The sequence below is a fragment of the Herpailurus yagouaroundi genome, unplaced genomic scaffold (assembly GCF_014898765.1).
Source record: "Herpailurus yagouaroundi ecotype Mexico unplaced genomic scaffold, PumYag 141, whole genome shotgun sequence".
Lineage (NCBI taxonomy): Eukaryota > Metazoa > Chordata > Mammalia > Carnivora > Felidae > Herpailurus > Herpailurus yagouaroundi.
The window spans coordinates 51,217,539-51,229,883 of NW_024412396.1; the positions used below are offsets into that span (position 1 = coordinate 51,217,539).

General features: G+C 53.8%; 1 protein-coding gene across 9 annotated transcripts in view; it reads left to right on the forward strand.

Moving 5' to 3' along the window:
• Window positions 1-12,345, forward strand: part of TMEM63C (transmembrane protein 63C) — a 127,564-nt gene that overhangs the window by 81,244 nt on the left and 33,975 nt on the right. For 8 of the 9 annotated variants that reach the window (XR_005791072.1, XR_005791071.1, XM_040477819.1 and 5 more), the window contains exons 3-6: window positions 5,425-5,487; window positions 10,671-10,832; window positions 11,374-11,453; window positions 11,870-11,951. Coding sequence is in view for 7 of the 9 variants with exons in the window: in XM_040477819.1 (XP_040333753.1) it covers window positions 10,683-10,832; window positions 11,374-11,453; window positions 11,870-11,951 (312 nt within the window). In the remaining 2 variants the exon portion in view is untranslated. The remainder of the gene's footprint in view (window positions 1-5,424; window positions 5,488-10,670; window positions 10,833-11,373; window positions 11,454-11,869; window positions 11,952-12,345) is intronic. The other variant, XM_040477823.1, reaches the window with a different exon arrangement.

Sequence of the window (12,345 nt, forward strand, 5' to 3'; positions counted from 1 at the left end):
ACGGACTGCTCACTAGGCCAGGACCACGGAACACTCACTGAGGCCAGGACCATGGATCGCTCACTGAGGCCAGGACCACGGAATGCTTACTGAGGCCAGGACCACGGACTGCTCACTGAGGCCAGGACCACAGAACGCTCACTGAGGCCATGACCACGAAACTCTCACTGATGCCAGGACCACAGACCGCTTACTAGGCCAGGACCATGGACTGCTCACAGAGGCCAGGACCATGGAACTCTCACTAGGCCAGGACCACAGAACGCTCACTGAGGCCAGGACCACGGAACGGTCACTGAGGCCAGGTCCATGGAATACTCACTGAGGCCAGGACTCTGGAATGCTCACTGAGGCCAGGACCACGGAACTCTCACTGAGGCCAGGTCCATGGAACTGTCACAGAGGCCAAGACCATGGAACTCTGAGGCCACAACCATGGAATACTCACTGAGGCCAGGACCACAGAACGCTCACTGAGGCCAGGACCACAGAACGCTCACTGAGGCCAGGACCACAGAACGCTCACTGAGGCCAGGACCATGGACTGCTCACTAGGCTAGGTCCATGGAACGCTCACTGAGGCCAGGACCACAGACTGCTCACTAGGCCAGGACCATGGCACGCTCACTGAGGCCAGGACCACAGAATGCTCACTGAGGCCAGGACCACGGAACGCTCACTGAGGCCAGGACCACGGAACACTTACTGAGGCCAGGACCACGGACCGCTCACTAGGCCAGGTCCATGGGACGCTCACTGAGGCCAGGACCACGGACTGCTCACTAGGCCAGGACCACAGAATGCTCACTGAGGCCAGGACCACAGAATGCTCACTGAGGCCAGGACCACGGAACGCTCACTGAGGCCAGGACCACGGAACGCTTACTGAGGCCAGGACCACGGACCGCTCACTAGGCCAGGTCCATGGGACGCTCACTGAGGCCAGGACCACGGACTGCTCACTAGGCCAGGACCATGGCACGCTCACTGAGGCCAGGACCACAGAATGCTCACTGAGGCCAGGACTACGGAACGCTCACTGAAGCCAGGTCTATTGTAGTTTAGCTTTCCTCCCCACTTCCTAGCCCAGTGGGGGCACAGAGCAGGTGTCCAGTCAAGGCTGGTTCTAGTTACACATTGACCAGTCATCGACAGTGGGTGGGGTGTGCATGGGCTGGGGCTCAGCCCCTCTGTCTCCCCAGCATGTGGCACGGTCCACCAGAGGCCGTCCTAGCAGCAGCAGGAGCTGAGGGGGACGGCACCCAACAGTGCCTCCTGCCTGTTAGCTCCTGCTGCCGAGCACCTTCATCCTGCTCTAACTGGGGCTGTGCCTCCCCTCCGGAGCCCTCCCCTCCCAGCCCACTCAGGACTCCCTCAGAGAAATCCAGCGGGCAGGAGGCTGGGGAGAGAACAACAGTGCTGGCCTGATGACGACGAGCCCTTTGCCCAGTCTTTGCTAGCCGAAGGCTCAGTCCCGCTTGTTACCACAGAGACAGGAATTACGGCAGTAAATCAGGGTCGAAGTGAAGCCTGCAGCTTGTGGAGGGAATGTGTTCGCTCCACAACACTCAGATAAGAGATGTGCCAGGTGTGTGTGTGTGTGTGTGTGTGTGTGTGTGTGTGGCTGCTCAGCCTGAGATCTCACCGTGTCCTCAATCTACTGATTGAGCTGAGCTCCAGGGGGGATGGGGTGGCCAGGGGCCACCCAGCCCTGTGAGACTGGAGGCCAAGGACATACTCGGCTGCAGCAAACCTCTGCTCATCTGTGGGTGGAAGGGCTTAGATTCGAGAATTTGTAGGAGCCCCTCCAGCCAGACACTCTGGGTTGGAGATCGGGGGGCCAAGTGAGACCCACCCCAGCCTGCTGCCAGTCATTCCTTTCTTCCACAAATATTTGCAGAGAGACAGAGCACGAGTGGGGAGGGGCGGAGAGAGAGGGAGACACAGAATCCCCAGCAGGCTCCAGGCTCCGAGCTGTCACCACAGAGCCCGACACCGGGCTCAAACCCACGAACCCACGAACCCACGAACCGCAAGATCATGACCCGAGCCAAAGTTGGACGCTTAACTGACTGAGCCACCCAGGGGCCCCCTTTCCACAAATATTTGTAAAGCACCAAGCTCTAACCAGCACAGCAGAGAAAATACTAAGCAAACGTAGCCATTAAGGAGCTTTGCATCCATTGGTGGAGCCATTTAGTACGTCATCTTGTAAATGAACGTCAAATGTACTAGGTTCAAACAAGGAAAATAATACTTAACTGTATTGAGCCATTGCTGTATAGCAGTACCGTTCTAAGTGTTTTATGTGAATTGGTTCATACATTCCTAACACCCAGCCAATAAGGTAGATGCTATTAACATCTCCATGTTACAGATAAGGAAACCGAGGCACAGGGAAGCTGAGATATTTGCCCAAGGACATGGTGCTTATAAATAGCAGAGACAGGATTTGGGACCCACTCTTAAATGTCATACTGTGTCTGTGACCCAAGATGATCTGAGGCATGGAATGTGGGGGCTTCACCTGGTCTGGGGTTCTTCCCTATGGAGGCAAAAACCGAGCTGCAATTAACTAGGGGAAAATGAGTTAACTTGTGGGAGGGAGGAATATTCCAGGTGGAAGGTCTAACATATGCAAGGGACCTGTGGTGGCAAGAGAGAAGGTGGCATGCCACTTACTAGCACCATGACCTTAGGCAAGTGATTTCACCTGTCTGGGCCTTAATTGTCCTCTCATCAGGGGATGATTTTAGTACCCTTAGGTACTTGTGAGAGCTACATACTTAAATGGGAAGTATTTCTCCTATAGTAAGTGCTCCATAAATGTTAGCTATTAATAAGATTGTGCCCCTCCCCCACACACCGAGGGCTTCCTGGGCTGCCCTAGCTGCGGGATCTGGGCTCCTCACACAGAAGACTTGGCCTTGAGATGAGGAGGGCCTGGCCTGCTGGCCTGGCTGGTTAGGACAGCAGTAGCTGAAGCCAGGCCAGGTCTGGAAGGGAGGAGGTGAGCGCCGGACCAGGGGACTGACTAATAAAGACAGAGCTCGTTGTTTTGAAGCTTTTGCCCACTTCCCCCAGCAAACCTCGCCTGCGGCCTGGGACTGCCCAGCCTCCAGCTTCTGCCACTAGAGGCCAGGACGGGGAGAAATGGGAGGGGAGGAAGGCCACACACTTCCCCGTCAGATAAGATGTGCAGCTGAGGAGGGGAATGAGGATCCTGACCCCCCAGCCGGCATCCCCACCGTCACTCACTGCCCCTCCTTGGCCCAAAAAGCCAGGCTGACATTCGTTTTTCATGCATAGGAAGAACAGAGGCAGCAACCTCCAGGCTGCAGTTTGTGGGGTCTTGGACAGTCCTCCCCTGGTCTGTTCCGGAACAGAGTAGACGGGAGGAGACCAGGAATGGTCCAGTCTGGGCCCTTCACCAGCACGTCGCAGATGACCTGGTGCCAGTGACGATAGTACTGGCTAATGGCACTGCTTCTCAAGCATTTGCAAAGGGGTTTGTGTGAGTTAACTCATTCCGTGTTCACAACAACCTTGTGAGGCAGTGCTATTATCCATGCTTTCCAGAGGTGGAAACTAAGACCCAGAGAGTTGAGGTCACTGTCCGTGGTCACACAGCGAACAGGGGTGGACCTGGGATTTAAGCCCAGACAGTCTGGCTGCAGACAGTCCACTTCTTCCCACCGCCCTGAATAACCTCCCTGTGTTCATGCCTCCCTAAAATCCATGCCCGAAGAGAAATTCCCTGATGCCCCTGCACCGGGCACTGCTGCTACTTTGGTCTCCAGAAAGCTCTCTACCCCTCTTCTTCACACCCAAGAGCTGGAAAGAAGGAAGAAGGAAACCCCTCCAGAAAGGAGGTCCAGTCATGATTTAGCGGTGAGGACAAAAGGCAGGATGATGCTCTGGGTTTCCATGACACTGCCTCTGCTTGCTGCTGAGGAAGCTGAGGAAGGTGCTGAGATGGGGGCGAGGCTCTCTTGTCTCTTCTCTTTCCTCACCTCCTTCCTTCACCTGCCTCACCTTCCTGCAGGCTGCACCTGCCCAACCCTGCCGATGGACTGCATCCCACTCCAGGTTAGAGGCTCGGACCTTGTGTCTGGAGGCCCTCCTAGGCAGAATGGCAGCTGGGCCATGCCTCTCCCAACAGCAGTCGTCTCCCCAAACCCCAAAGACTGGGAACCCCCTGAAGAGGAACTTGTGTTTGTAATTCCTGGGAAGAGTGGATTTGCCACGAATTGTTGTTGAACGAACAAATGAACAAATGAAAGCATAAACCAGTGATCCATCCTGCACTCAAGCCATGACTACTCGTTTTCACATTCCCCAAACACCATGCTCTGTGCCCCCTCTGGCTCTTGGCCAACATGGTTCCCTCTGTCCATGCTCCCCACCACACTGCTGATTCGAATTCCTCGCATCTCAGCTCAGAGGTGACTTCCTTGCAGAAGGCTTCTCTGACCGCTCAAGGTGGGCCCTCCCCATGACCCCCTTTACCTGGGTTACCAAAGTGTGCCAGAGTGTGTGGTGGCTCGTGCCTGGCATGCTTACAGGTCTCGCCAGTGAGTCTGGGAGACTCATATTGGTGAGAAACGGAACTGCCAGGCCCCCAGGGCCTCGCATGATGGCTGGTGCATGGTAGGTACTCAGCCCTTCTTTGTGGAAGGAAGGAAGGGAGGAGGAGGGAGGGAGGAAGGGGGGTGCTTTTGGAAGGAGAGAAAACGAGTGTGTAGGAGTTAAGTGGAAAAGAGCAGCATCCAGGACTCAAACCTCCTTAGAGCCAGATGGAAGGCAGAGCTCTTCCCAGCCCGGCCCACCCCCTTCCCTCATCATGTACGGTATTAACCAAATAAAAGTCACACGTCCTTCTGGCTGTGCTGCTGGTCACCAAGCACTTGCACATCCCTGCCCTGGTTCCAGTCCCCCAGACAGCCCTGACAGGGGCTTCCCAGCTCGGTTTAAAGATGAGATCCAGCAAAGAGGGCTGGGCAAGTGCATAGCCACTCGCCAAAAGATGAACTTAGACGCTTACGTCACAGCGTCTGCAAACTTTAACTCAAAATGGATCATAGACTTCAGTGTCAGAGCTAAAACTGTAAGATTTTTAGGAGAAAACATAGGAGTAGGCAAAGATTTCCTAGACACCATCCCCATCCCCAAAGCACGGTCCATAAAAGAACATTTGATAAACTGGACTTTGTCAAAATCCAAAACGGTGGTGCTTCAAAGATACATGAAGAAAACAAATAGACGAGCAACAGACTGGGAAAAAGTATTTGCAAAATACACGTGATAAAGGACGTATATCCTGAACATAAAGATGTTCAGGAGCCCTGAGAGATGATGCCGCCCTGGCAGACGGCCTGGGCCCCTAGGCCTTGTGGTCTTTAGATTGCATTTGTTCTTTTGCAGCTTCCGGGTAGCTGAGCGAAGCCCCCAGTCCTGACTTAGACCCTCTCTGGAGAACTGACGCAGGTAGGGAACGGCCCTCCAAGGCCTTCAGATCGCGCGCCTGCGCCTCCCGCGCCCCCGCCTTCCCCCCCGCGGCTTCTCAGCGCGGGCTCCCCCAGGTGGCCACCAGCAGAACTGTACCTTGGTGCCGCAGCTGCCAGAGATGCTAAGAGAAACCCTCCTCGGGCTACTCTGGCTTTTCCAGCAGAAGGCTTGCTGTTAAACGGTAGCGCGTTCAGGGGCGCCCAGGAGCTCAGTGGGTTAAGCCTCCAACTCTTGGTTTTGGCTCAGGTCATGATCTCACGCTTCGTGGGATCGAGCCCCGTGTCAGGGCTGTGCACTGACAGTGTGGAGCCTACTTGGGATTCTTTCTCTTCCTCTCTCTCTCTCTCTCTCTCTCTCTCTGCTTCTTACCCCGTGCGCTCTCTCTTTCAAAATAAATAAGTAAACATTTAAAAAAAACTATAAAAAAAAAAGGTACCATGTTCAGTGTAAATCCTTGTAAGTTTATATTTAGCTAAACATGCTTGTGTCAATGAGTTAAGCAGTGACCTGGGGTAGTAAAACCGTGGGCAGCCCCTGCAGAAAGAGAGGGGAACAGAAGGATGCTGATCTGACAGGTAGAAGGATGAGTTCGTGTGTTTCCCTATTTTTGTGAGTTAGCACAGGGAGCCCCGGACCCGTCCTGCACACCACCCTCTTCTTTATTCCCTTCTCTGTCCCCATCTCCAAAGCCTCCCCAACTCCAGACAGCATTCCGCTGTGCCCCTTGGAGCTCTGCGCCCACTTTTCATTTGACAAGTGTCTGTGTGATACCTCTGTGTCCCAGGCATTGCTCTCCATGACTGACAAATCTTAACCCAGTTATCCATCTTTTTTTAAAAAATGTTTATTTGTTTATTGAGGGGGAAGGGGCAGAAAGAATGAGAGGGAGAACCCCAAGCAAGCCCCATGCTGTCAGTTCAGAGCCTGACATGGGGCTCCACCTCACAAAGCATGAGATCATGACCTGAGCTGAAATCAAGAGTCAGACGCTTCACCGACTGAGCCACCCAGATGCCCCCACTTACCCCTCTTAATAGCACTGCAAAGTGAGTACTAGTTACTAACACCACTCCCCTTTTGTAGATGAGTAAATGAGGCAGGGAGACCTTAAGTAGCTTGCTCGAGGTGACTAGTAAGTGTTGGAACTGGCATTCAGTGCCACAGAGCCCAAGATGCCCGGAAACACCCCCAGCTCCTGCAGCACCTCGCCTGCCCACTGGGAACTGAAACCTTAGACTCCCCAGGACGGGGCCTCCCTTACCACCCTCTCAGGCCTGGGGACAAGAGAGATGTATTCCTTGCTCCTCTGTGCATCTTCCAGACTCTTCTTCCTTCCTTCCTGCTGAAGCCCCCATCTTGGACCCAAGGTGTCAGCCTAGACATCTCGCTCCCCGTCTTCGGTACAGGTGCTGACTCCCCCCCACACCAGATCACTCCCCTCCTCCCAGAAGAGTTCAGTTCTTGCCTCACCGTCACGTCAGTGCTGTTCCCGTCTTCATTCTTACCGATTTCAAGATCCACCTGTCCATAAAGGACATTCCAGCCTCCCGGTTCCTTGACACCACTCAGTTGCTGACTCTATTTTCATGCCCTAGACCTTCTCTCTACCCATAACCGATCCCTTCTTAATCTCAGTGCCACACAGCTCATTTTCCAACAGCCACGTCCTACGTGTTGGCGCACAGCCTGTAATACCCGACAGTTCTACCTCCGTGGACCCCTGTCACCATCCCTCGCCCATCTTGCGTTGTCCTTTCTGTCCTTACCTGGCCAGTCACTAAAACGACTCCCTCATGTACAACTTCAGCCCTCTCATTCTCCTACTTACTTGGGAAAACGTCTGCCCTGGTTAGGTCGAGCTGTCTGCCTCTTCCACAGCGGCTCACCTGCATCCGCACCGATGAGCACAGCTGGGGGAGGGGCCCAGTAAGTCTGGCTACTCTTGCTGCAGATTCAAGACCGTGAACCTCAGTGGCCCCTTAGTGCTGCGCGACAGTCCCACCATGTTCTCATAATGCATTCACTCCACCGCTTCTCTAGACTTCTATTTCTGCCTTGCGTCCTGTCCTCAAACATCCCACATCTGCCCACCACCTGCGTCGCTCAGCAACCTTGAGACTTGTTCCCCCTGCATCTGAGAAAATAGAAGCCTTGGGCGGGTGCTCCCGCGAGCTCCACCTGTGCGCCTGCCTCCCTCCTGCTGCCGTGGGTCAGTACCCAGCTCTCGGCCAAGACCAACGTCTGCACTTGTGCGCCGGTTGCCGGCCCGTCCCACATCCTCGCATTGCGTCGGCAATGCCCTGTCTCCCCCGTATCGCCAGCCTTTAAGTTCCCACCGGCCCGTTCCCACCGGCATTCTGTGCTGCTGCACGAGTTTTTGTTTTGTTTTGTTTTGTTTTGTTTTGCCTATTCACTCTTGCGTCACCAGCATTAGTCTGGCACAAGGCAGTTGTTCACTAAATACTTGTTGAATGAATGAATGAATGAATGAATAACGAATGAGCCTACTTTTCTTGTGCTGCTGCCTCTCCCGTCCTAACCACCTCCAAACTCTCATTCCCGTTCAAAGGAATCGTTCATGCCCACTGGCTCCAATTCTCCGGCCACCATTCTCTCTCGCGCCTGTTCCAGTCTGGCCACCGACTAAACCTCCACGTTGCTCCAACTATGGCTGGTTCTCAGTTGTCATCTTACTTGGCCGCATCAGTGCAGCCGATCCCTCCCTTCTAGAAACATTTTATTTAGCTTCCAGGATGCCACCCACTCCTGCTATTCCTCCTTCCTCTCTGGCCCCTCTTCTAGTCCCTTTCTCGTTTCCTCCTCATCTGCCTCACTTCCCCGTGTTGGGGCCTCACCCTGCACAGACTCAGACCTTGAGCCTCACTCTGAGCTCACACCTTCGGTGACCCAGTCCTATGCCTCCAACAGTCACCTGTCTGCTGGTGACTCTCACAGTTATGTCTCCTGACTCTCCTCTGAGCTGCGGGCTCACGTATCCAGCCACCCGCCTGGCATCTCCACTTAGCATGTCCAGCACCCGGCTCCTGACCCCTCCCCCCACTCCTGGTCTGTCCCACCCAATAAAGGCACTTCTGCTCTTCGGCCCCAAAACCTCAGGGTCACCCTGGACTCCTCTCTTTTACACCCCGCCCCCCACCACCCATTTTATCAGCACATGCTGGCTTCACCTTCAGAATACTTCCAAAATCTGACTGCTTCTCACCGCCTCCTCCCCTTCCACCCCAGGCTTGTTACCTCTTGCCTGGATTGCTGTAATTTCCTCCTAACTGACCTCTCTGTGTTTACTTCTCAGCTTGCCCCGCTCCCATTTATTCTCAAACCAAGGGTCAGAGTGATGCCTTTAATACATAAGTCATTTCACGTCACTCCTTGGCTCAAGCTTCACCCCCCTCACTCTCCCCTGTCCAAGCTTCACCCCCTTCACTCTCCCCTGTCCGGCCACATGGGCCTGTTTGCTCTTCTTGGAGGCTCCAGGCAAGCCTGTGCCCCCAGGCCTTCTGCTGTGCCTGCCTTGCTCCCTCTGCAAGTCTTTGTCCAAATGTCATCCTCCCAGTGAGGTCTTCCCAGTCACCCTCTTTACCCTTCTGACCCACCGTCACCCCTGCACTGCCTCTCCCCACCGGGATCCAATGAGAGAGGGTTTTTTTGTTTTGTTTTGCCTATTCACTATTGCATCACCAGCATTAGTCTGGCACAAGGCAGTTGTTCACTAAATACTTGTTGAATGAATGAATGAATGAACGATGAATGAGCCTACTTTTCTTGAATGGGAGTGAAGAGTTTCTAGGATGAGACAAGGTCTGGAGACAAAATGAATGATTTTTTTTTTTTTTGTAAGGTTTAGTTATTTTGAGAGAGAGAGAGCTTGAATGGGGGAGGGGTAGAGAGAGAGGGAAAGAAAGAGAATCCCAAGCAGGCTCCATGCTGTCAGCATAGAGGCCAACGCAGGACCCTATCTCATGAACCGTGAGATTATGATCTGAGCTGAAATCAAGGGTTGGATGCCCAGGGCGCCTCGGTGGCTCAGTCAGTTGAGCATCTGACCTCGACTCAGGTCATGATCTCAAGGTTCGAGCCCACATCAGGCTCTCTGTGGTCAACACGGAGCCCATTTCAGATCCTCTGTCCCCTCCTCTTTCTGCCCTTCCAGCTTGCACATATTCTCTCTCGCTTTCAAAAATAAATAAACATTAAGAAAAAATTAAAAACAAAAAGAGTTGGACGCCCAACCAACTGAGCCACCCAGGCGCCCTGAAATCTTAGCTATTCTTTTTTTTTTTAATAGGCTCCATGCCCAACATGGGGCTTGAACTCACAACCCTGAGATTAAGAGTCACATGCGCTAGCTACTGAACCAGCCAGGTGCCCCTGAATGATCTTTTAAAACCAGAACACTTTGCAGATAAATTTAAGCAGCTACCAGTCACTTCCAGTTTTCATCTGTGCTTCCCGCTCTTTTCTGAGTCTGGAGACCTATTGATGCCCATGACCATGAGCCCTACATTTGAGTCTCACCAAAATGCTCAGGCTCTGGGCAGGTGCTGATCTCCCTGGTTCAAGTTCGACCTGAAGACAGTGACGTTTACTGAGTCACTGCTATGTGCAGGGCACTCTATAGCTTTACCTCATTTAGTTTTAGGAAACTTCCTTTCCTGGAAACTGGATCGGAGAATCATAAGATGTTAGACCCTATCTGCACAGGCTTCCCATGAATGCAGTTCTGTTCTCCAAACCGAATATTTCCATTCTGGGGTCCTACCCACCTCTGTGAAGTTTGTTCATTTATATACAAGAAAGGTTTCACAAAGGTAGAAATAGGAAGATCCATTTGGATGTGCATCTCACAACTCTTGGTAAAGGGAGCGAGTGGTACAAAGTAAAATCTCTTCCAGGGGATCTGGGACCTGGGCTCTTCTGCCATCACGGCCCTGGGTTTAAGGCAGCTGTGCTCCTCCCGGGTAGGGCTCTATGCCCTTTCAGGGCTGAGCCTCCCTGCCTTGACCTGCTACAGGCTGGCAATGGACACTGGGTCTGATGGGTACTCAGTGCACCTACCTCCCCCCCAACTCCCCGTCAGCCTTCTGCATTTGCAGAGTGAGAGGGATTCCTTGTGTCTGACCTGAGCACCCCTCTGTCACCAGGAAGATCCCAGGATGGCTGCCGTGCAGGGCAACCTGAATATGGTGAAAGAGACACAGAACATGACAGCACACAACTGCTTCAATTCTCAGAGCACCGTCCTGCAGGGGCAGCCCTTTGGGGGAATCCCCACTGTGCTGTTCCTCAACGTCATCTTGTGGGTGGTAAGTCCTGTGCCCCACGGTAGGCAGAGAGGCCTCAGAGGGGCGGACCGTCACACTGTCACAGGTGATACAGCAGGGGCCTCAGCTCTCCAGACAGACGTCGGCCACAGTGGTGGGGACTCCCTGAATGTCAGTCATGCCCAGGGCAGCCCGGGGAAGAGGGAACTGCAGGAACAGGCAGAATTCCTAAGATTCCCTTCCATGCGCCACTGTCCAGGGACCTACCAGGCCAGTGCCCTCGGGCCTCCCTTCTCTTTCCTCTTGCTGATTTCTTCAAGGAATGTTCTTGTTGCATCGTTCTAAACATGACACCGATGCCTTTGCTCTGCAAACTCTGAGAATCCACTCTGCTGGGAAGCTGCTGGGCACTGGGGATCCAGAGTTTAGACAGGCATGGCCTCTACCCTAACAAAGCTGGCCACTTGTCGGAGAGCCCAGGAAGCCCCTGGGAACCTGAGGGACAGGATCTCCCCCACGGAGTTTCAGGGACCAGCCGAGCAGGAGACATATTCCCACATTCCCTTTCCTGGCCGGCCTACAGGTCATCATTTTGGTTTATTCCTTCCTCCGGAAAGCTGCGTGGGACTACGGGCGCCTGGCCCTGCTTATTCACAATGACAGGTGAGGAGAGGCCGGGGGTCAGGGCGAGCCAGCTGCTTGCTCCCTTGGGGGATGTAAGGCCACAACCAGGATACAGCAGGTGTCATGCCGTCACCCACTCCTGCCCGGCTCTGGCCCTCCTCAAAAGAAGGGAACTTAGTGGGGGCGGTCATCTCTGGGCACGAGCCCACTTTTTTCTCAGATCTCAGACTTTCTGGATCGCGTGACTCCCCAGATACGTTGGGCACCTGGCAACAGGGGTGATTACCATCTGTACCCAGAGCTGTGTGCTCAGCACACGAGCTGAGATGTGTCTGGTACTATATAAGAGGGGGTGGCGGCTCTTGGCTTGGGAGCTGGAGAGACAGCAAGGCGGGTGGCCGAGGCCTTTTCTCTCCTTCTCTGCCTCCCTGCTCACTGATCTTCCTGGCCGGCAGCTTGACTTCACTGATCTATGGGGAGCAGAGCGAGAAGACATCTCCCTCGGATATTTCCCTGGAGATGGAACACAAGGACAAGGTGAGCGCTGGGGTGGGCCTGGGCCCAGCGGGTTCCTGGCTCTGCCACGTGCAGGAAGGAGCCCGCTCATGATCAGGGGCTTTGCAACCAGCTGCATCCAACCTAGCAGTGTGACCTGGGACACACTCCTCAGCCTTGCCAAGCCTCAGTTTCCCCATCAGAAAGACGGGGATATTAACCATTCCTAACTCCTAGGATGCCAAATAAGAGTTCGTTAATTCCAGTATTTTAAAGGGATTTATTTATTTATTTATTTATTTTAGAGGATGAGAGACAGTGTGCAAGCAGGGGAGGGGGAGAGAGAGAGAGGGAGAGGGAGAGAGAGAGGGAGAGAGAATCTTAAGCAGGCTCCACACTCAGCACAGATCCTGACTTGGGGCTCGATCTCACGACC